The 25016-nt window shown below is 38.1% G+C and overlaps 2 protein-coding genes across 9 annotated transcripts in view; one reads left to right on the forward strand and one right to left on the reverse strand.

The window, feature by feature from the left end:
- LOC103518454 (long-chain-fatty-acid--CoA ligase 3-like) overlaps positions 1–24246 on the reverse strand; it is a 29128-nt gene extending 4882 nt beyond the window's left edge. The window contains exons 1-6 of one of the 8 annotated variants that reach the window (XM_026830070.1): positions 24107–24246; positions 13884–13948; positions 3647–3800; positions 2325–2540; positions 1861–2038; positions 60–317 (exon numbers count right to left, since the gene is read on the reverse strand). In XM_026830070.1, coding sequence (XP_026685871.1) covers positions 60–317; positions 1861–2038; positions 2325–2540; positions 3647–3800; positions 13884–13885 — 808 coding nt within the window. In that variant the 5' untranslated portion in view covers positions 13886–13948; positions 24107–24246. Of the gene's footprint in view, positions 1–59; positions 318–1860; positions 2039–2324; positions 2541–3646; positions 3801–6999; positions 7140–13883; positions 14040–20652; positions 20691–23990 lie in introns of those variants that run through there. The other 7 variants (XM_026830050.1, XM_026830075.1, XM_026830061.1 and 4 more) reach the window with 7 other exon arrangements.
- LOC113471151 lies at positions 17087–17870 on the forward strand. The gene is made up of 2 exons (XM_026830091.1): positions 17087–17589; positions 17709–17870. The coding sequence occupies exons 1-2, from the start codon at positions 17115–17117 to the stop codon at positions 17783–17785; spliced, it is 552 nt and encodes a 183-aa protein (XP_026685892.1). The 5' UTR covers positions 17087–17114; the 3' UTR covers positions 17786–17870.
- Positions 24247–25016: the final 770 nt, after the last annotated feature.

Below are 25016 nucleotides of genomic sequence, written 5' to 3' on the forward strand. Positions count from 1 at the left end.
AGACAATATTAGACCGAGGAGTAGACAATATTAGACCGAGGAGTAGACAATATTCTTACCATATCTAGAGCCGGATTCTGAACCTCGCTTCACAATTTGTTTGAATGGAACAATTTCAATTCCTTGTTTAAAGTTGGTTGTATCTGTCGAGGTCAACTGATCTTCCATATAGATGAGTGTAGATACCCGGGGTGTTAGCTTGAGTATATTACGGAACTTGGGCAGTAGGTCATGAGTTGTAATCACTATATTCACTTCTGTTTCATTGATACCATGAGCAATTGCTTCTTCACCCAGTGTCGCATAGATAGTAACAACTGTCAAAAGTTTAAACATAGGCAGGTGGTATTATCATACAAACTGTTTAACTTCGTTGTTGAAAAGTCTTAATATGAAAGTTTAAAAAAAATGACAAGTCAGGAGCTGAATTTTACAACACACACAAGTCGTTATGGGAGACTGTTACATGCACCAGACCCGTATCTAGCAAAAAGAAGAAGAAAAAAATATATACAGGGTGTCCACCAAAGTATGACAAACTCAAATTGCTCCTAATCTGTTGGAGTTTTCGAAAAACAAGAACTTTTTGGCAATATTGAAATTCGCGTACAAGTTCGCGAAAACCGCGAACTTGGTACCAACATTGGAATTTGGAGTGAGAACCCCAATTTTTATTGCATATTATTATTCTACGTAAAATTTCATGTACAATCGACTACTTATTCATTTTTTTTTTTTTTGCAATTCGCGGTTTCGCGGATTCCGCGAATTATTGCGAACATCACAACTAACTGAAATGTACCTGTGTGACAAATCATATCACCATGTTTTTCCTTCATAAATCATGTGGTAACATCAGATTTCGAATTGAGGCCATTTTTTGCAAATTCGCGAAAATTTGCAAAGTTCGCGAATCAAAAATGTGATAGAAATGTACATATCTTTATGTCATTCATATCTTTATGTAGGTAGGTAACTTTTTATGTTTTTATTTATTTTATTTTTAATTTTACTTTATTTTTATTTTTCTGTGTTATTTGATGTAAAAATGAGACATAAATCCCGTAAATAAATAAATAAAAGTTTTGGTTTGGATATTTGAATGTTTCATTGTTCCGCTGTAACTCGCGATTGCCTGGTTCAATTTTGATGAAATTTGATACATATGTTCCTTGAATGAAGGCACGTCTCAAGTTCCTCTAATTTTGTCAGCCAATGTACAGTACAATCTAATATATAAAAATGAATATTTGTTTGTGTGTGTGTGTTTGTTCGAACTTTATGCCTGGCCAAACCGCTCATCCAATTGCAATGAAACTTTGTCAACTTATTGCTTGCACTCCAGTGAAGGTTATAGGCTATTTTCCGATTCGTTTTTATTAAGCTACGCCGAGCAAGACCACTAAATGGATGAGTGACATGAACGGCCATGCCCTAAGGATTTACTACGAAGCGGAGTGCAGAGACAGCGGTAAAATGCCGCCAACCGTTGCACCGGTCTTAACCAAAAGTTTCGTGTCTCACCCTTGTCACATTTGACAGCTACATACCAAATTTCACGTCTCTAGCTCTTACCGTTCTCGAGATATTTTGTTTACAGACAGACAGACAGACAGACAGACACATATGAACGGCCATGCCCTAAGGATTTACTACGAAGCGGAGTGCAGAGACTGCGGGAGAGAAATGTTCCGCTCTCGACCAACATTTTGAGTTTCGTTTGTTTTTAGTTTGATAACTATGCAGTTAATAGGGAGTGCACAGCGCGACCGTATTTTTTATTATTTTCTACAAGTTCGGCCATGCCTCGGGATGAACTAGCGGAATTCAGCTAGTATTTCATATTTCTCAATAACTCACCGGGTATATTTTGCTTAAAGCAGGCCTGTGCGGCGATCATCCATTCTGCCCGGGTCTCCGCAAAGATGACTACATTGTGGCGAGGTTCCTGACCCAAGGACCTTAGACCTTTACCAAAAGCTTCAGCCTCATCGTTGACTTGATTAAAACTACGCCACTCATAGTCACCCATCACGTACTGGAATTAAAAAAAAGAACATGTTTAGTTCCTCAATTGGTTCAAAGTTCATATGCCAGTTTTTTTTTTTTTTTTTAAGTTGGATTTGTGGTAATTATAAGCTACAAATGAACTGAATGGGTAGCAGAAAGTCAATCTTGTATTGTTTTAAATTTCATGACCACCTTCTTAAATATTCCCGCTACAAATGAACTGAATGGGTAGCAGAAAGTCAATCTTGTATTGTTTTAAATTTCATGACCACCTTCTTAAATATTCCCTCATTCAGTTGTTTTAAAAGACTTACCTTCTTAAATATTCTTCCATTTGGTTGTTTTTCATCTTCCTCTGCCAGTATCTGTCGGGTACCCAAACACCTCTGGTCAGAGAATCTGGTTACCACATAACGTAGTACTTTCTCCATTGTATCTACGCCATCCCTAATCAGGCGGATATGGTTTTCCTGGGGACCTGAGATGGATCTGATAGTCACGGACTTATTATCTTTGCTTATTATTTCAGCCTGAAAAGAAGTTAGATGTATACAGTACGTTCATAAAGTCCCCCCCCCACCTTAGTTTTTGAACAGATTAATTTAGAAAAATGATATTTTGTAGGTATATTGTATATTCACCTCTAGTTTCTTATAGGACCTTAGTTTTTGAACAGATTAATTTAGAAAAATGATATTTTGTAGGTATATTGTATATTCACCTCTAGTTTCTTATAGGCCATGTAAAAGTTCAGGGAATTTTTTCATCGTTGGCCCCCGGGGGCCAACTTGAAAATCTTAAATAAGACCCCCTACTTATGATACACCATATTAAAGGTCTAAAACGTAGTACTTTGGTACAAGTTTGAGCTCGACCCGATAAACAGGACAGGAGAGTTATGATTATGACCTACTCAAATTTTCATTTTCCATGTTCTCCCGCCAATAGGGGAAGCACCAAAAATGAGAAATTCATATCTATTGGTGATTTGTGCTTCAAATAGGTCTAACTAATGGTTCATCTTGAAATTTAGACCCAAAAATGAAATTTAGACTTTTGGCCCTCCGGGGGTGAAAATGGATGTTTCGAAATTTAATTTTTTGGACTGATTGCAATATGAATCGTGAGTGGGACTTATTTGAAGCAAAAATCACCAATCGATATGAATTTCCCATTTTCAGTTCCTCTTCTACTGGCGGGAGAACATGGAAAAATGAAAATATGAATAGGCAATAACTCTGGCCCTGTTTATCGGATCGGGCTCAAACTTGTACCAAAGTACTACGTTCTTTATTAAGACCTTTAATATGGTGTGTCATAAGTAGGGGGTCTTATTTAAGATTTCAAGGTTGGCCAACCGGGGGCCGACCCTGAACTTTTACAAGACCTATAAGAAACTAGAGGTAAATAATGTAAATATAGGCTCACATACAAAATTTCAGGTTTCTAAATTCATCCGTTTAAAAATTAAGGTGGGGGGGACTTTATGAACGCACTGTAGATGTGAGAACCTATGAACCTAACATGTAATACAGACAAACTGACATGCATAGGTTTCAAGTAATCCTGATCAAGGCTCTGATAAAAAAAAAAAAAAAAAAAAATCTTGGCTAAGGTACGTATGTAATTGTATTACCTTCTTTTTAGATGAGAGGGATTTTTTTTCCCAGGGTCTTTGTAAGAATAAGTATACAGGATAGGTGATTATATCACACACAAATGCGATCGCCTTCAAGGCTTCCATTGCTCCTCCTAGCCACATATTAGGATTCTCCTGACTAGTTGAACTCCTGGAAAACCAAAACACAATATGTATAATATTATATATACAGGGTGTGTCACAAAGCTATGTCAAGCCGAAAATGGCAAATACATAGTACAGGCCAAGGGCAACAAAAAGTTTCCTGGACATTTTTTTCGAAATCCCCAGAATAACCGAGATATCCAAAAATTTGTGTTTCTTTCAGGTACCCTGAACTTGCTCCAAACATTTGACCATGGTACAAAACGTGTTAAAGCTATACGTTATCCAGATGAATATGAGAGCAATGAGTCATCAAAAAGTAGGCTACGTTGCCAAACATGTCAAAGGTGCAACGGTAGAAAATCTTTAAAAGTTTCATGAAGGTACATTGCACAGTGCTTCCTCCCACATTGCACAGTGATTCAACCTCTTATAAAAAATGTTACAGATCGAAGCTACCTCTACTTTTTTAAAAGAGAGATTATATAAAAATAGACCTTTACCTTAATTGCAACAATGCAAGGAATTCTCGCATTCTTATTGTTTCTTTCATTTTGGGTTGATGACTCCTTGCTCTCATATCCATCTGGATAACGTATAGAGGACAACTAATTAGATGTGCAGATAGAAAACAATATTACCTCTCTTTTAGGATCAATTTCATTTCTAAAAGTTAAGATCTGTTTACACTATGGCTTACCGACATACCAAGAAAACAACAAATTCTTTTGTAAAAATATACATGAGGGAAAAAAATGCAACATAAAACAATAGAAAAAGGTTTCACCTTTGTATAAATGAAAAATGAAACTACCTATCTAGAACGGAAATGATTTCTGATATATCTGTCCGTGAATTTCATAGGTCAAATTTATGACACCTTAATGATCATATTTTTTGGAAATCTGTTTGGAGAGATCCAAAAAATTATCTTGAAAAAATTTGGGTTGCAATGCAGTTATTGCATGGTACAAACGGAGGACTCAAGCAAGACCTTGGAGTAGCCGGATAAAAAAATCTGGTGTGAACATCACACGAATTTCCTTATTCTATTGAATGATGCCTATTTGAGTGTTCTTTTACCCTAACTTTTACAATATCTGTAACCGTTTTTTCGCTATAGCTGAAAACCGCCAAAAAACGGTCGAAATCTGTCTAAAAGCGGTCAAAATACAGCCAAGCGCAGCAACCATCTCAACCAAACGTTTTGTGTTGCATCCTTGTCACATTTGTGAACTACATACCAAATTTCAAGTCTCTAGCTCATACCATGCCCGTGATATTGTTAAATTACACAGAAAACCGCCAAAAAGCGGTAAAATTCCGCCAACCGTTGCACCGGTCTTAACCAAAAGTTTCGTGTCGCATCCTTGTCACATTTGACAGCTACATACCAAATTTCAAGTCTCTAGCTCTTACCGTTCTCGAGATATTTTGTTTACAGACAGACACACACTTTGACGGACCAATGGCTGAAACTTTGGATTTAGGCTCTAAGGACCTCAAAACGTGTTTTGGCACTAAAAACTGACCATCGAAAATTTGACCCGATTACATTACTTTCCTTCCCATAGGATAAGGAAAGTAAAAAGATTGAAGTAGTTTAACAGCCTGAGAAAAAATATCGGCTGCTACGCAGCTTGGGAATAGGGTGGAAAAATCCTTGGAAAATCGTAGACTGGAAATTGTGAAAAAATAGACTGGAAAACGCGGAAAACAGTCGACACCCTGCCCTGAAACTGGTCTATAATCCTCCAGAAATTCAGGCTCATCAAAAACCCTAATCTTCTGCCGCTGCTCCTCATTCTACTTACAGAAGTTTAGATTAAGCTTCTAGAAGTATTAGATTTAAGCTTAGGATATAGCAAATTCGTTGTAAAAAAATTGATAATCATATAAAACATACCTATACCTCCCACCTATTCAGCTCCGCAACAGGAAGAATTCTTTTTTAAAATCATGACCCTGAAGCTTATCATTATTCAGTCTGCCATCCAATCCCGATACATCCTGGGCGAGTATGAAGGTTGACACGGAAAAGGGGGAAAAATGAGGAGCAGCGGCACAGGCGAATTTTTTGAAAATTTGTGAGACTACAATTTATAGAAACCAGACTTGACGAACATTGAAAATTTTTAGGGCCGCAGCGAAAAATATTGGTCTCTAAATAAATAAATAATAGAATAAACTTTAAGAAAAGAAAAGCGACCTTGGGTTCTAAAATTAAAAGTAATTTGAAAACACTACTGCCAAGTATGTACTACGATATAAAAACGGTACAACCTTGAGGTACCACAACCTCACACTGATAGAGCAGGTAGATTCTGCCAAGTGTTAAAGCTAACCATCTCTGAGAAACTTTGAAACATGTAAAACCAGTCTTGAAACTCGAGATCGACTATTGAGGGAAAAAACCAACACTGTAGTAAATTACTTAGGTACTGGGTACAACCAAATCTTGTATTTATACTGAAGAACAAGTTCATAGTAATGGAAAGAAATATCTAAAGTTTAGTTAGATTCTAAACCCCCAAAAATACCACTTCGTGGCATAAAAAAAACCCCCACCAAGTTGTTCCCCCCAAAAGAAAGCAAGTGCAAAAAAAAAAAAAAAAAACGACACAGACCACATGCGTCTTATGTAGCAGTTGTTTCATTGCTATGAAATGGAAACGGTTGTGAAACACAGGAAACACTCATCTTTTTAAAAGATTTAAGTAGCCCCTTCAAGGTTGCATAGTTTATTTTATTTTTTATTTATTTATTTTTTTACTGACCAAAGTCTTTTTCTTTTTTAGACTTTGAAACATTCAAAGACTTTTTTTAAGACAAAATTTCAGCGCCGCGGGCGAAATTTTTTCGAGACATTATACGTTGCCCCTTCATGGTTGCATACTTTTATAATTGAAAATTTTCTGTCTTTATTTAGGCTTTGAAAAATTCCCTGACTTTTTTCGATTTTTGTCACACTTTTCTGAAATTCCCTGACTTTTTTTCTGAAATTTCCTGACTTTTCCAGTCTCTATAAAATTCCCTGGCTTTTCTCGGTTTTCCAGTCTGGTAGGCACCCTGAAAATTTTGTGCTCTGGAACAGTTTATCGATTAACATGAAAAAGTCATGACCTAAAACTGACACAAGGTCTGTAACTTTTTAAAAATTGGTTTTTTGGACTTTTCGCGGAAACGAAGCCAAAGTTAGGAAAATGACCCACAGAACCTTGTTGGAAATCATGAGATCTACGTACCCTGAGCCGTTGTCAGTGTTTTTCTGGCGCACCTTATGATATGAATTACCAAAATGTAAATTATTTTATTAACAGTTGAATAAAACTCAAGATATAAGAAATGAGAAAAGTAAAGGCACAAAATAGGTGCCTACCTGATTATTAAAATAAAATAAAATAATAATAATAATAATAATAATAATAATAATAATAATAATAATAATAATAATAAATAAATAATAGAATAAACTTTAAGAAAAGAAAAGCGACCTTGGGTTCTAAAATTAAAAGTAATTTGAAAACACTACTGCCAAGTATGTACTACGATATAAAAACGGTACAACCTTGAGGTACCACAACCTCACACTGATAGAGCAGGTAGATTCTGCCAAGTGTTAAAGCTAACCATCTCTGAGAAACTTTGAAACATGTAAAACCAGTCTTGAAACTCGAGATCGACTATTGAGGGAAAAAACCAACACTGTAGTAAATTACTTAGGTACTGGGTACAACCAAATCTTGTATTTATACTGAAGAACAAGTTCATAGTAATGGAAAGAAATATCTAAAGTTTAGTTAGATTCTAAACCCCCCAAAAATACCACTTCGTGACCCGAAAACAGCTACTTTTTCTGTGGTGTATAATATCTCGTTAGCGCTATTTAACTGTTCTGACTTGGCGGGGCTTAATTTGATCAACGTTGATACTTGGAAACCTGCGGTATCCCCGTGACTGAAAATGTTCTAGTTTTAGAATGGGTCATGCATGATCAATGGCGGATCCTGTAGGTACGTTGTGGGCTGTAGTTCTAGGTTCTAGGAAATTCCATACCTCGGCTGGGATTGAACCCACGCCCTCCTGATTACCAGGCGAGCGCCTTGACCACTACACCACCGAGGCAGGTAGATATTTTAAGCCATCAACCATCAAAATCAGTCCAGGAGTTTTGGCTGTAGAGCGGTCAATGTCGAAGAAGAAGCAGCAGCAGAAAACGATCCGTTTTCTTCCATCGTTTATAGTTTTTCCTCTACAACTACCCGAAAACAGCTACTTTTTCTGTGGTGTATAATATCTCGTTAGCGCTATTTAACTGTTCTGACTTGGCGGGGCTTAATTTGATCAACGTTGATACTTGGAAACCTGCGGTATCCCCGTGACTGAAAATGTTCTAGTTTTAGAATGGGTCATGCATGATCAATGGCGGATCCTGTAGGTACGTTGTGGGCTGTAGTTCTAGGTTCTAGGAAATTCCATACCTCGGCTGGGATTGAACCCACGCCCTCCTGATTACCAGGCGAGCGCCTTGACCACTACACCACCGAGGCAGGTAGATATTTTAAGCCATCAACCATCAAAATCAGTCCAGGAGTTTTGGCTGTAGAGCGGTCAATGTCGAAGAAGAAGCAGCAGCAGAAAACGATCCGTTTTCTTCCATCGTTTATAGTTTTTCCTCTACAACTACCCGAAAACAGCTACTTTTTCTGTGGTGTATAATATCTCGTTAGCGCTATTTAACTGTTCTGACTTGGCGGGGCTTAATTTGATCAACGTTGATACTTGGAAACCTGCGGTATCCCCGTGACTGAAAATGTTCTAGTTTTAGAATGGGTCATGCATGATCAATGGCGGATCCTGTAGGTACGTTGTGGGCTGTAGTTCTAGGTTCTAGGAAATTCCATACCTCGGCTGGGATTGAACCCACGCCCTCCTGATTACCAGGCGAGCGCCTTGACCACTACACCACCGAGGCAGGTAGATATTTTAAGCCATCAACCATCAAAATCAGTCCAGGAGTTTTGGCTGTAGAGCGGTCAATGTCGAAGAAGAAGCAGCAGCAGAAAACGATCCGTTTTCTTCCATCGTTTATAGTTTTTCCTCTACAACTACCCGAAAACAGCTACTTTTTCTGTGGTGTATAATATCTCGTTAGCGCTATTTAACTGTTCTGACTTGGCGGGGCTTAATTTGATCAACGTTGATACTTGGAAACCTGCGGTATCCCCGTGACTGAAAATGTTCTAGTTTTAGAATGGGTCATGCATGATCAATGGCGGATCCTGTAGGTACGTTGTGGGCTGTAGTTCTAGGTTCTAGGAAATTCCATACCTCGGCTGGGATTGAACCCACGCCCTCCTGATTACCAGGCGAGCGCCTTGACCACTACACCACCGAGGCAGGGAGATATTTTAAGCCATCAACCATCAAAATCAGTCCAGGAGTTTTGGCTGTAGAGCGGTCAATGTCGAAGAAGAAGCAGCAGCAGCAGAAAACGATCCGTTTTCTTCCATCGTTTATAGTTTTTCCTCTACAACTACCCGAAAACAGCTACTTTTTCTGTGGCGTATAATATCTCGTTAGCGCTATTTAACTGTTCTGACTTGGCGGGGCTTAATTTGATCAACGTTGATACTTGGAAACCTGCGGTATCCCCGTGACTGAAAATGTTCTAGTTTTAGAATGGGTCATGCATGATCAATGGCGGATCCTGTAGGTACGTTGTGGGCTGTAGTTCTAGGTTCTAGGAAATTCCATACCTCGGCTGGGATTGAACCCACGCCCTCCTGATTACCAGGCGAGCGCCTTGACCACTACACCACCGAGGCAGGTAGATATTTTAAGCCATCAACCATCAAAATCAGTCCAGGAGTTTTGGCTGTAGAGCGGTCAATGTCGAAGAAGAAGCAGCAGCAGAAAACGATCCGTTTTCTTCCATCGTTTATAGTTTTTCCTCTACAACTACCCGAAAACAGCTACTTTTTCTGTGGCGTATAATATCTCGTTAGCGCTATTTAACTGTTCTGACTTGGCGGGGCTTAATTTGATCAACGTTGATACTTGGAAACCTGCGGTATCCCCGTGACTGAAAATGTTCTAGTTTTAGAATGGGTCATGCATGATCAATGGCGGATCCTGTAGGTACGTTGTGGGCTGTAGTTCTAGGTTCTAGGAAATTCCATACCTCGGCTGGGATTGAACCCACGCCCTCCTGATTACCAGGCGAGCGCCTTGACCACTACACCACCGAGGTTGTATCCCGCCTTTTATTAATTTTATAAATTGTGCTGCTATTAAAATTGCCTCAAGTAATCGCTGCTATTGAAATTGCCCTGGGCAGCGTCTACTCAGGCAAAACCAGTTTCAACATATCGTCATCTTCTGCGACTCCAAGGCAGCCATAAAAGCGGTAGCTAACATCAATGAAGATCCCAGCAACCTAGTAAGGGAAATAAGAAGCAGTATCAAACAACTCCATAATCTAAAAAAGAGTCATACTCCAGTGAGTTTTCCTGCTCACTGCGGACTGAACGGAAATGAGAACGCTGACTATCTGGCAAAGAAAGGCACCAAGACAAAAAACTTCATCACTGCAAGTACTTCCTTTAGTCTGATTAAATGTAATGCTAAAGAAAAATATGAAAAACTCAAAACCCCACCTACCTCAAAAAGCAGCCGTGGCACATTTCCGAATGCTCACCGGGCACGACTATCTAGCCCAGCCCAGCACCTACACAGGATAGGCATCAAAGACTCTCCTGACTGTCCTCTCTGTTTCTTAAATCTTCCTATGAACTCTGCTCCCAGCACCTACACAGGATAGGCATCAAAGACTCTCCTGACTGTCCTCTCTGTTTCTTAAATCTTCCTATGAACTCTGCTCAACTTTTTTCTTGTCCTCCCTTGGAAGCCAGCACAAAATATTGGGAAATGGCCTAATAGTCAATTCTTGACATTAGCTAAAAACAACAACATAATTTGTGTGCTCCATTGCACTCCTTTTTCCTCTAATCTCACTTCTGCTTCACTGCTTTGGCAGCGTGCCATTGATTTAAAATTTTAAAGCATTTAGCCTGTCAAGACCAAATGGCGCCTTTGGGGGGTCATGCGAATATGAAAAGGTACACCTACCACTTATGAGAAAAGAATAATAATAATAGTGCTTATTTATACTGCTCGCATAGGACTGAAAAGTCCCTTTACTCCAGCAGTAGGCTACTACTAATTGTGGTCACATTCTCAAATTATATGAGGATAAAATTCCATACCTCGGCTGGGATTGAACCCACGCCCTCCTGTTTACCAGGCGAGCGCCTTGACCACTACACCACCGAGGCAGGTAGATATTTTAAGCCATCAACCATCAAAATCAGTCCAGGAGTTTTGGCTGTAGAGCGGTCAATGTCGAAGAAGAAGCAGCAGCAGCAGAAAACGATCCGTTTTCTTCCATCGTTTATAGTTTTTCCTCTACAACTACCCGAAAACAGCTACTTTTTCTGTGGCGTATAATATCTCGTTAGCGCTATTTAACTGTTCTGACTTGGCGGGGCTTAATTTGATCAACGTTGATACTTGGAAACCTGCGGTATCCCCGTGACTGAAAATGTTCTAGTTTTAGAATGGGTCATGCATGATCAATGGCGGATCCTGTAGGTACGTTGTGGGCTGTAGTTCTAGGTTCTAGGAAATTCCATACCTCGGCTGGGATTGAACCCACGCCCTCCTGATTACCAGGCGAGCGCCTTGACCACTACACCACCGAGGGTAGGGTTATAATGTGGACAGTTTCTAGTGTAACCGTTTTGTCGCTATAGCTGAAAACCACCAAAAAACGGTCGAAATCTGTCCAAAAGCTGTCAAAATACCGCCAAGCGCAGCAACCATCTCAACCAAACATTTTGTGTTGCATCCTTGTCACATTTGTTAACTACATACCAAATTTCAAGTCTCTAGCTTATACCGTTCCCGAGATATTGTTAAATTGCACCGAAAACCGCCAAAAAGCGGTAAAATGCCGCCAACCGTTGCACCGGTCTTAACCAAAAGTTTCGTGTCGCATCCTTGTCACACTTGACAGCTACATACCAAATTTCAAGTCTCTAGCTTTTACCGTTCTCTAGATATTTTGTTTACAGACAGACAGACAGACAGACACACAGACAGACACACACACGGACCAATGGCTGAAACTTTGGATTTAGGCTCTAGGGACCTCAAAACGTGTTTTGGCTCTAAAAACTGACCATCGAAAATTTGACCCGATTACATTACTTTCCTTCCTATAGGATAAGGAAAGTAAAAAAGATTGAAGAAGTTTAACAGGCCTGAGAAAAAAATCGGCTGCTACGCAGTGGGAATAGGGTGGAAAATCTTGGAAAAGTAGACTGGAAATTTTGAAAAAATAGACTGGAAAACCGGAAAAAGTCGACACCCTGCCTGAATTTGGTCTATAATCTCCAGAAATTCAGGCTCATCAAAAACCTAATCTTCTGCCGCTGCTCCTCATTTTCTTAGAAGTTTAGATTAAGCTTCTTAGAAGTTTAGATTAAGCTTAGGATAAGAAATTCTTTGTAAAAAAATTGATACCAAATAAAACATACCTATACCTGTACCTATTCAGCTCCGCAGGAGAATTTTTTTTAAAATCATGACCCTGAAGCTTATCATTATTCAGTCTGCACATCCATACATCCTGGGGGTATGAAGGTTGACACGGAAAAGGGGGAAAATGAGGAGCAGCGGCACAGGCGAATTTTTTGAAATTTGTGAGCTACAATTTATAGAAACCAGACTTGACGAAATTGAATGATAATACCTATGTAGGTCCCTACTAACCAAAATATTCAAAATATCTCCATTAGGTACTCAATAAGGTACATTTACACTTTTATTTTTTCCCGTTTTTTCATTGCTATGAAATGAAAACGGTTGTGAAACACAGGAAACACTCATCTTTTTAAAAGATTTAAGTAGCCCCTTCAAGGTTGCATAGTTTATTTTATTTTTTATTTAAAGCACCAAGATTATTAGGCTTCCTCTACAGTCTACAGGCATACTCAGGACTTCAGAAATACGAACACATTAAAAACCCAGAGAAGAGAAAAGATAAGATTGCAAGGGAGCCTTAGGTCAGAGAGTTTTAGGAGATATCCCACTAAACCAGATCCCCCAGAACGGGAATGTCTTTAAACTACTGTCTGAGTTTTCTAGTGATGGGTCGTGGGTAAATACCCACTGGGTGGGTAAATAAAAATTGGGTATTTATCCACCCCCAGGGTGGGTAACTACCCGGGTAGAACTATTGCATATAAACAAAGAAATCCAATCATAAACCACGACTATACTAACATCATGCAGTCTAATAACATCATGAGCTTAGAAAACAGGAGAAAACTCCAAGATCTAATGTTCCTATTCAAAATTCTTCATAATTAAATTGATTCACCAGAACTTCTTAGTAATATAAACGTTAGAGTCAACTCAAGACAAACCAGATTAAATCATACCTTCAAAATCAATAGAAGTCATATAAACATAGCTCAGCATTGCCCCATCAGGAGAATTCAGCATCTTGGAAACTGAAAGTACCCGGGTATTTATAAAAATTGGGTATTTACCCCAAAAATAAGTACCTGGGTATTTACCCATCACTAGCATTGCCCCATCAGGAGAATTCAGCATCTTGGAAACATCATTGGTTGTGCGGGGATCGATATATTTTCCTGCTCAGAAAATGATATCTTGAACGCATTCAATGATCTCATTGAATAAGATTATAGTAGATAGCTAAACCCAATTATTCTTTGCAATTTTTTTTTCTTTTTGATTGTAATATTTAATACTTTTTTATCATTTTTCTATCATAATTAATACTTTTTATCATTTTCGAATTATAAAAATGGAGAGATTCTCCGTAAAATTATATATATATATAAAAAAAAAAGATACGATGATGTTAACACTGTAGGTACCTATATGAGTCGTTTTTTTTTTTTAGATTAGACAGACAATATAGGTATGCAGGTCAATTTGGGTTTCCTTTACATAAGTACATACATTTATGGCTGATCTTACCACTGAGAGTCAACACAGTGTCAAGGGTCAAGGATTTTTGAAGAAATTTACTTACATTGTCTCGAGAAATCAGCAGCTGGTATCATCAAGGACACTTTCTAATACAATACTAAGTAAGTGCTTTAGTACATAATTAAACATGTAAAACTCAAGTTTGAATAACCTCACAGCAAGCAATAAGTAGGTACCTACCTATGTATACCTATTGGTTAAGAAGTCAAAGTTTAAAATTTCGGAGGGTCATGAGTACCTACATACATAACATAGTTACATACAATGGTTTCCCACAATGCATCCCTAGAAGTGACCCAGAAAAGCTTCATGTTGTAAGTACTAGTTAAGTTGGAAGGTGCATCCCTAGAAGTGACCCAGAAAAGCTTCATGTTGTAAGTACTAGTTGGAAGTGGAACTAGTGAAAAAGGGTGTTGAAAAATACAGCCTATCAAAGCCCTTAATAAATGTAGTACTTTGGTACCCGTGGTATAACAAAAAAAGGAAAATACTTTTTGAGGAAATTCGCCTCTGGCGCTTGAGATTTGAAGTTCGCTGGGAACGTAAAAGTTGGAAGTGGAACTAGTGAAAAAGGGTGTTGAAAAATACAGCCTATCAAAGCCCTTAATAAATGTAGTACTTCGGTACCCGTGGTATAACAAAAAAAGGAAAATACTTTTTGAGGAAATTCGCCTCTGGCGCTTGAGATTTGAAGTTCGCTGGGAACGTAAATAGTCGAATACTAATACAGTGGTTTCCGACATTACCCCTTGGGTACCCGGGTTAAATCTCACGTAACCCCACGTTCCCCGCCACCGTCATAATGAGTACCGGGTACCCATGCCTAGGTTGATGTGTTTTATATTTTATTTATTTTCTTAAAAAATAATAATAAAATAAAATAATGTTTCACCGCCGTTTTTATTTCGTAACAATGAACTGCTACATTAGACTCCTGTGGTCTTTTTCGTAGCATTTCCATCCCATAGTATGACTCTCATCAGATGGGCGAGAAGAGACACATTACTTCTCATTTAGGTGCTGGGTCAGCACAAGAACAACAGAAAGTAACCCGTAAAAATATTTGCTATCGAAAAACGAGTACCATTTTTCTGTTGATGATGGGAATCAAAGTCGGAACCTGCGTCATGGCAAGCAAGTGCGTTACCACTAGGCTATCCGTACCTCCATTTTTTTTTCTTTTACTTCAAGGGAGAGGAGGTAAGTTCTTAGGTACCTCCGCGACCTGACAAAAATTAATCAAACGTAAACTGCACCGGTGACTCTCATCAGATGGGCGAGAAGAGACACATTACTTCTCATTTACTTAGGTGCTGGGTCAGCACAAGAACAACAGAAAGTAACCCGTAAAAATATTTGCTATCGAAAAACGAGTACCATTTTTCTGTTGATGATGGGAATCAAAGTCGGAACCTGCGTCATGGCAAGCAAGTGCGTTACCACTAGGCTATCCGTACCTCCATTTTTTTTTCTTTTACTTCAAGGGAGAGGAGGTAAGTTCTTAGGTACCTCCGCGACCTGACAAAAATTAATCAAACGTAAACTGCACCGCAGGCTATTTTTTTCCCCCAAATTAATGTCGCCAAGTCTGTTGGAAATCAAACCTTGAAATCAAAATTCAGTATTTCAGTACCTTTTTCAGGGTTTATGCGATTTTCCCGGAATGAGATTCCATGACTTTTCCAGAAAATTGGGGGGCGAAGATGCTTAAAAATCAGTAAGATTACTTACCTACCCCTTCATTTAAATAAAATATGCAATAGGCAGAAAGTCAAGGAATTTGAGGGGGAATGTGCCACAGGCCGTTTTTTCGGAAAAACTTGATATACAGGGTGTCCTGCGAACGACTGTACAACGCTTGAGAGTTGATGCAGGACCTAAAGGGCTACCAGAAAAACCTATTTGGATAGATCCAATTTTCAACAGGGGCGGAGTTATTCAGGATTTTCTGTTTTTCGAAGTTTTTTATACCTTGTCCTCTTAGACCGCCTTTATCTTTTGAACTAATAAAGATAATAAAAAAATTGATTATACAATTGAAAAGAAAACAAAATTTGCTATAAGATAGGCCTCACACATTTGGAAACGCCTTACCTCAAACACGACCAGAGGCTTGAGAAAAAGATTTCTTTGTATCTCTTTAAAAACTACCTTTTTTCAATTCAATTTTTCTTCAATTTTCCACTGAAACCCATTGAATTTCTCCGGATACTTTTTTTCATGTCGTTGTACCCTACTTCCTGAGATGGACTTGACCATAGTACCATTCAGGTAGGTACCCTCAAAAGAGCCAGTGTTATTGTCTGTGGCTTGACAGGGCTGGTTTTGTCACAGTTTTACGCCCTCCAACGAGGCAAACCCCCTGTACTAACCACTTACTAATAATAGCAAAAGATTATTTGGTTCCCTATGAAATTCAACATAGATTTCAAAAATGAAATGACATTTCATTTTTAAATTTCTCGAGAAATTACTACTGCTATACAAAAAGTGCCACTTCCAGGATTCAAACCTGGATTTTGACATCACAATCGAATTCGTCTTGGGCCCTTTCCTATCTTTAGAAGAAAATAGAACTTCTGTTATAATATCGGCCAGATATTATCTGACTGCTCGGGAAGTCGGTTTTGAAATAAAGTTAGTCTACTTTTGACAGCTCCACAAAATAATGTTATTTCCAATTTTCCTACTTTTCCATCATAATGGGGCTCAACCACTTTTTTTTTCTTCGCTGATAAAGGAAGTTCGAAACACGCTGATTGCAATAGAAATGCTTAAAATTTCATTGTTTCCAATTTTCCTACTTTCCCATCATATTAAAACAATCTCAAAATTCAAGTTGTTCAAAAGTTACAAGAAAATTGCTAGGACTTCCTAAGGTGGTGTTCCGATCCTAGCTGCCGGGTTGCGCCATAGATGAGGCAGCATTCCAATCATCGCGACCGAGTCGAACAACTTCCATTACAAAATTCCAGTCAAACAAATTAATACAAAAATAGTATTTTTAATCACATGAAAACCTCACGACCATGCAACCACACTGCTCTGAGCAACTGGGCAGCGCGACCCAAATAGAGCAGCCAGGCAGCTTGGTTCGGAAAGTACTTCATTAAGAATACATAGGAAGCAGTAGGCAGCGGTTGCGCAACCGGGTTGTGCGACCCGGCAGATAGGATGGGAACGCCACCTTTAGCCATGCTGTATACAGGGTGCAACAGAAAAACACTGACAACAGCCCAGCGAGAAAAAGAAAGACACCAATTTACCATCAGTAATGAAATTGAATAATCAGAGCTCGGCTAATCCTAACATTATTTCCAACTTTTTTGCTAAGAATTTTGCCGAAAATTATTCATCCCAATTCATTACTAAAAAGGAAATATACTTACCATCTAATCTGAACATTAACCATATAAAATTAAATGAATGGAACACTTTCCAACTTTTATCCCAGCTTACAGAAAGAACCTGTAGGGGCCCTGATGAGATCTCGCCTGTGCTGTTCAAAACATGTGCGGGTGTATTGGCCGCTCCCATGACTCTCATATTTCAAAAATCTATCGACAGCGGTATTTTCCCTGACCGATGGAAGTGTGCTTACATTACACCTGTCTTTAATTCAGGCGATAAATCAGACGTTAAGAACTATCGTCCCATAAGTATCACTTTAATTATTCCTAAACTATTTGAACATCTAATGTCAAAACAACTATACCCTTTACTATCCTCTGTCATACATGAACAGCAACATGGAACGTTAAGAACTATCGTCCCATAAGTATCGCTTTAATTATTCCTAAACTATTTGAACATCTAATGTCAAAACAACTATACCCTTTACTATCCTCTGTCATACATGAACAGCAACATGGATTCATGAAATGTCGGTCCACCGCCACCAATCTCGTTTTCTTTTACCGAGTTTGTAGCTTCTTCTCTAAATGATGGTGTGCAAGTGGACTGTATTTACACTGATTTTAGCAAGTGTTACGACAGGATAACATTTGACCACAGTCTCAAATTCAATAATCATTATTTAAATATAAAAAGATTAAAAAGTAAAGCACCAAGATTATTAGGCTTCCTCTACAGTCTACAGGCATACTCAGGACTTCAGAAATACGAACACATTAAAAACCCCGTGAACAAGATATCAAGCTCAAGTAAATACAGGAGTGATGTGATGAACAAACAACAACAGAGGAGAGTTCCCGGTAACAAGAAGTGTGTTTACTATGGAGGACTGAGGCATAACTACATCACTTCAGCGGTGCCCAGCTAGAAACAAAACATACTACAAGTGATGATGACGATGATGATTATCATTATTATTATTCACCCTGAACCGATCATCAATGAGTTTGCTGATGTATTCCAAAGAATTGGTCAGATGAAAGGCGAAGTCCAGATTGAAATCATCAACGGAAGGAATCCAGTAGGGCAAGCTCCGAGAAGAATACCCATCACCATGAGAGAAGACCTCAAGAAGGAACTGGAAGAGATGGAGAAACTGGGTATCATAACAAAAGATGAATATACGGACTGGGTGAGTAACTTAACTATAGTACGCAAGGAAAATAAGCAACTGAGGATATGCTTAGCTTAGACCCCAGGTTCCTTAACCAAGCCATCAAAGATACCAAACAATAGTTACCTACTTTAGACGAGGTTCTACCAGAGCTGAAAAACGCAAAACTTTTCTCAACAGTTCATGTTAGGAAAGGCTTTTGGCAGGTGGCACTGACCGAGGAAAGCAGCAAACTAACTTCCTTCTGGGCGCCATTCGGTAAATATCGCTACCTCCGCCTTCCATTTGGAATTTCGACAGCTATGGAGATCTTTCAACAAAAAATGTTGGAAATTACAGCTGGTCTAGATGGTGTGTACGTTCTAGCCGATGATGTTCTCATAGTAGGTCGTGGTAACAGTGATAGCAAGGCGAAACAAAGCCATGATGAACATTTCAGAAAACTATTAACTCGTTTACGTGAAGAAAACGTCAAACTGAACCTAAAAAAATTGAAATTCAGAGTGAAAGAAATTAATTTCTTTGGTCATGTTTTGTCTTCACAGAGAGTTAAGCCTGACAGTAAGAAAGTAACAGCTATTGTAAACATACCGAAACCTGAAAATAAAGAAAGTGTTCTTCGATTTCCAGGAATGGTAGGTAACCTACCTCTCCAGATACCTACCTAACCTGTCATCCCATGCTGAGCCACTGAGGGAGATAACAAGACTCAACAACGACTTCGTTTGGAAAGAGAAACATGATGAAGCATTCAATAAGTTGAAGAACATGATAGCAGAAACCAGCCTGTTGAAGTATTTCAATGTCAACAGTCAGATATATGTACATCCAAACTGACACATCTTCATTTGCTCTCGGATGTGCGCCCATACAGAACGGGCTCCCCATAGCATACGCCTCCAAAACGTTATCCAGCACCCAGCAGAACTATGCGCAGATCGAGAAGGAGATCTGGCAATCGTATTTGTGTGTAAGAAGTTCGACCAATAATGTAAATGCAGTTTCTTTGTGTTATTATGTCACAACTTTGGTACTCACTGCAGCATTGTAGGATTTTCCCAATATCTCATAAAGTTCGACCAATATATCTGTGGTAACAATGTCATAGTGGAAACAGACCACAGTCCCTTGGTAAGTGTTTTCCAGAAATCCTTACTTAAAACACCCAAGCGTCTTCAGTGCATGATCTTGTCTCTGCAGCGATATAATATCCATATTTTTTTTATTTTAAACATTTACTTACATCTCTTTATTTCATAATACAATATAGATAGGTACAAATTTTGAATACATTATTATAGAAATAAGGAGACGTTACCCCTTGTCTAAACCTCAATACATAATGTATTGAGGTTGTGTCGACTAAGGGGGAAACATCAGCCTAAAAAAAATAGTTGTAAACAAATAGAGAAAAGGGGAAAAAAGAAGAAAGAAAGAAAGGAAAAAAAAAGTTTCCATTCTTTTTCCCAACATTATTTCAACACTGATTTTAGATGGAAATATAATAAATATATATCAACCATGACCATGACAGATCCGGGTAAACAGTCATCTTGCACATGAGACTATGACTAGGTATATTTCATTTTTCTAGTTCTAATATTTTAATAATTCTATTGAATTCCTCTACATGATCAATGTATTCTTTTGTAAGTATTTTTAATCTTTTTTTAATCATTATGGGAGGAATCTCCGTTAATACTGCAGGGACTAGATTTACAATTTTAGGGGCTAGGTTTAATATGTGTCTTTTAACACCACTTTTTTTGACATTGTATAAGACTGCAGAATTTTCGTGTCTTGTGTTGTGTGTATGATTTGTGCGTTGTAATGTGTTGGACATGTTGTATTTGTTTATGAAGTATAACATTTTGTAAAAGTATAATTGTGTTACGTTAAATGTATTGAATTCTTTGTATAATTTGTCTGTGTTGTATCTCCTATGTTTTTTTGTAATTATGCGAAGTAATATGTTTTGTGTGCGCTGTAGTGGTTGTAAAGTTGTTTTGTATGCACTCCCCCAGCCTATAATTCCATATTGAAGTATAGACTGAGCAAATGCATAGTATATTGGTATTGCATAGTATATTGGTATATCAATAGGCCAGTGTGGTATATAAGTGGTATATACAAATATAAGAGAGGTAAAGAGATGCACTTAGCAGACACGTTATTTCGTGCTCCTGTGAGCTTGGAGAACGAAGAAAAACAGCTTGATGTTTACAAATTGGAAACTTTTGATCACATTAGCTGTGTGGAAGAATTAAGAGATGGGGTTCATTACCTTGAGCACCAAAGAGTTTCCATAAGTGATAAGTCACTGAAACGGCCAGAGACACTCAGTTACAGAAGTTGTATCAACAAATACAACAGGGTTGACCTGAGAATAAACAAGTTGACAATCTCATCAAATGTTTTTGGAATTTCCGATCAGATCTTGTGGTCGAGGATAAGTTCTTACTAAAGAATAATCAAATCATCGTTCCTAAATGTCTTAGGAAAGAGTTCCTTGAGAAGCTTCATTCCAGTCACCTTGGCATAGAGGCCACACTGAAACCTGAAACTAGCCTGGGAAACTTTGTTCTGGCCTGGAATCACAGAGGAAGTGAAGAACAAGGTAGCATCCTGTGAAACATGCAAGGTTTGCATTGTGAGCATGGATGTGTTTGAGATGAACATTAAGAACAAGAAGAGAAGGTTCCTGGTCACTGTAGACCATTATTCAGACTTCTTCGAACTGGATGAGTTACCTGACATGACAGCTAAAAGTCTCATCCTCATATGTAAGTGTAACTTTAGTAACTAACTGTTGTTATGGTATCCCCTTGCTCGTCATATCAGACAAGGGTACAAACTTTGTGAACAAAGAGTTTACCAAGTTCACGGAAGAGTGGGAGTTCCAACACACAACAAGTAGTCTATTTCATCAACAAGGGAATGGTAAGGCAGAGGCGGGCGTCAAGATTGTTAAACAGCTTGTACAGAAAGCAATTCAGGAGAATGTGGACTTTTACAAAATGCTATTAGTATGGAGAAACACACCCAACAAAATCAACTATACTCCTGCTCAAAGATTTATGTGCCGGTGGTTATGCTACCAAGTACCAAATATTCAAAAATATCAAATGATTGTAAGTTCTGAGGTACGAAACAATATCAGGAAGAATTGAGATGTTGCAGCTCAAAATTACAACAATGAGAGAATGATAGAAAGGCGACCTTTGATAGTTGGCCAGCCAGTATGGTATATATAAGAAGAACCCAAATGATCAAGAATAGAAGAAAGGAAGAGTTGTGGAAAAAGAGAACAATAGGTCATACAACATAGAAACAGAAGGCAAAAATATACTGCAAAGAAATGAAATTCATATAAAACCAAGAGTGAGTCAACACATGGATGAAGTACCAGATAATCCTCAGGACCCAGAGGCTTTGGATCCAGAAGACCAAACTGGTACTGAGACATCTGAAGAAGAAATTATGCCGAACCAAGACGCTGAGACTTTAATGCCAGGATGTAGTGGTTGTGCACAGAGTCCAGTACAAGAATATTCCCGTCCCAAGAGGATTACAAGTCTGCCCAAGAGTTCAAAGATTTTTTGGTGTACAAATGATTGTTTGTTCTCCTTATAAGTTCTTTACTGTGTTTAAAAAACTTGAGAAGGGGGTGTTATAATATTGGCCAGATATTATCTGACTGCTCGGGAAGTTGGTTTTGAAATAAAGTTAGTCTACTTTTGACAGCTCCACAAAATAATGTTGTTTCCAATTTTCCTACTTTTCCATCATATTAAAACAATCTCAAAATTCAAGTTGTTCAAAAGTTACAAGAAAATTGCTAGGACTTCCTAAGGTGGTGTTCCGATCCTATGTTCCTAAATGTCTTAGGAAAGAGTTCCTTGAGAAGCTTCATTCCAGTCACCTTGGCATAGAGGCCACACTGAAACCTGAAACTAGCCTGGGAAACTTTGTTCTGGCCTGGAATCACAGAGGAAGTGAAGAACAAGGTAGCATCCTGTGAAACATGCAAGGTTTGCATTGTGAGCATGGATGTGTTTGAGATGAACATTAAGAACAAGAAGAGAAGGTTCCTGGTCACTGTAGACCATTATTCAGACTTCTTCGAACTGGATGAGTTACCTGACATGACAGCTAAAAGTCTCATCCTCATATGTAAGTGTAACTTTAGTAACTAACTGTTGTTATGGTATCCCCTTGCTCGTCATATCAGACAAGGGTACAAACTTTGTGAACAAAGAGTTTACCAAGTTCACGGAAGAGTGGGAGTTCCAACACACAACAAGTAGTCTATTTCATCAACAAGGGAATGGTAAGGCAGAGGCGGGCGTCAAGATTGTTAAACAGCTTGTACAGAAAGCAATTCAGGAGAATGTGGACTTTTACAAAATGCTATTAGTATGGAGAAACACACCCAACAAAATCAACTATACTCCTGCTCAAAGATTTATGTGCCGGTGGTTATGCTACCAAGTACCAAATATTCAAAAATATCAAATGATTGTAAGTTCTGAGGTACGAAACAATATCAGGAAGAATTGAGATGTTGCAGCTCAAAATTACAACAATGAGAGAATGATAGAAAGGCGACCTTTGATAGTTGGCCAGCCAGTATGGTATATATAAGAAGAACCCAAATGATCAAGAATAGAAGAAAGGAAGAGTTGTGGAAAAAGAGAACAATAGGGTTGGAAATGATAGGCCTGTTTTTCATTCCTACACCGCATCAATGTGGTGTCACTTGACATTCACTCTGCATCAGGAGTGGGGGTAAAAATTGTGGAAACTCAACAACCATGACATCTAGCGGACAAATTACGAAACATTTTTTTTCATCATATGGAAACTTCCCTCAATACAATTACAAAATGGCGGAACTGAAGCTACTCAAGAGTTGCATCAGGGATTTAAGACCCACAGAACCTTGTTGGAAATGATGGGCCTGTTTTTCATTCCTATGCCGCAATGATGCGGTGTCACTTGACATTCACTCTGCGTCAGGAGTAAGGGTAAAAATTGTGGAAACTCAACAACCATGACATCTAGCGGACAAATTACAAAACATTTTTTTCATCATAGGTATGGAAACTTCCCTCAATACAATATTACAAAATGGCAGGATGCTGTGTTGACACTAAAGGAGGGGAAATGGAATGAAAAACTCAAAAACATGCGTCACTTCACATTGGGTTCGCATCGCACCTGTGTCAGTGTCAGAATGAAAAACAGACCTGATGAGATCTACCTACCCTGAGCCATTGTCAGTGTTTTTCTGGTGCACCCTGTATAGAAAATTTAAATGAAAAACAGACCTGATGAGATCTACCTACCCTGAGCCATTGTCAGTGTTTTTCTGGTGCACCCTGTATAGAAAATTTATTGCAATTTTTCATTGATGTGGCTTCTGAACAATCAAATCTGTGACCCACCAAGCACATATGTACAAGCTAGACACACTACCCTTTTAGCTAACTAGTAACTAGGCAAGCTTAAATAAAAGAACTGAAGCTTTACTGGATCACTTTATACAAAAAATACCTATATTAAATCATAAGAGATAGGGGTAATGGGTTAAAAAATAGGTAAGTATAGGTAGGTACCTACCTAAGTAATTAATTAATTATTATGAATCACTATTGATAGATTAAATAAAATAAAAAAAATGTTTTTGAACATTTTAGCATTAATAAATTCAATGCAAATGACTAAAAAGAGTATACTTAAGTATAATAAAGACACTTTAGTCAGGTCTTGTTCCTGAAACTTCTTATAAATCTTGGTCTTGAACGTATTATTCTTTTATTCGTGCATAAATATCACAACTTCACAACCACAAACTAATAATAGGTAGTAATAATATCACAACCGACAACCACAATGTCCTTATGTAAAAATAATAATAACCAATAAATGAATAATAATAACCAATAAATGATAATAACCAATAAATGAATAAATAAAAAATTAAAAATAACATAAAAGCAAAGCAACCAATGAAATGATAGTATTTCAGATTACCAAGTGGCGTGATGTTATGACGTAATCAATCAATGAAAAGTGATGACGTCAGGTATAGCCGTATTTCATTGTCGGTGTGTTTATGTACCGGGTTGAGATGAGCTCGGACGAGGTGAGATAGGACATTGTTTCTACAGTTTTGCATTGAAGTGGTAACTTACGGTGTGTTAAGGCCCTCGTCATAAACACACTTCCATCTGAGGGGAGGTATTAGGTACATAATTTAAAGTAAGTGATTGATATAAAGATACATAGGTACCTATTTAAAGATACATAGGTACCTTGTGACCATAAGCGTAGGTATCTAAAAACAAGCATTGATATAAAGATACATAGGTACCTATTTAAAGATACATAGGTACCTTGTGACCATAAGCGTAGGTATCTAAAAACAAGCTGGGTCCGTCCCTCCGGGAATTTTTTAGCCCGTAGTTTATTCGATCGTGATTAAAGAAAATCCAGTACTTATGTAGTATGTATCTACCTAATTTGTTTATATTCAGTTTATTATCATTCTTGATTTGATTTTTCGATTCTACTTTCATATGTAATGATTTAAAATAAAGGGAGAACGGGCTCTAGTTCTCCCTTTATTCCCAAAATAAGGTTCAA

Source organism: Diaphorina citri, unplaced genomic scaffold, assembly GCF_000475195.1.
Source record: "Diaphorina citri unplaced genomic scaffold, Diaci psyllid genome assembly version 1.1 scaffold60, whole genome shotgun sequence".
In the NCBI taxonomy this organism is placed as follows: domain Eukaryota; kingdom Metazoa; phylum Arthropoda; class Insecta; order Hemiptera; family Psyllidae; genus Diaphorina; species Diaphorina citri.

Coding starts and splice junctions, on each gene's coding strand:
- LOC113471151 (XM_026830091.1), top strand. CDS start 17,115: ATGAAATTGAATAATCAGAGCTCGGCTAATCCTAACATTATTTCCAAC. Junction 17,590..17,708: donor TGTCATACATGAACAGCAAC/ATGGAACGTTAA, acceptor ATGAACAGCAAC/ATGGATTCATGAAATGTCGG.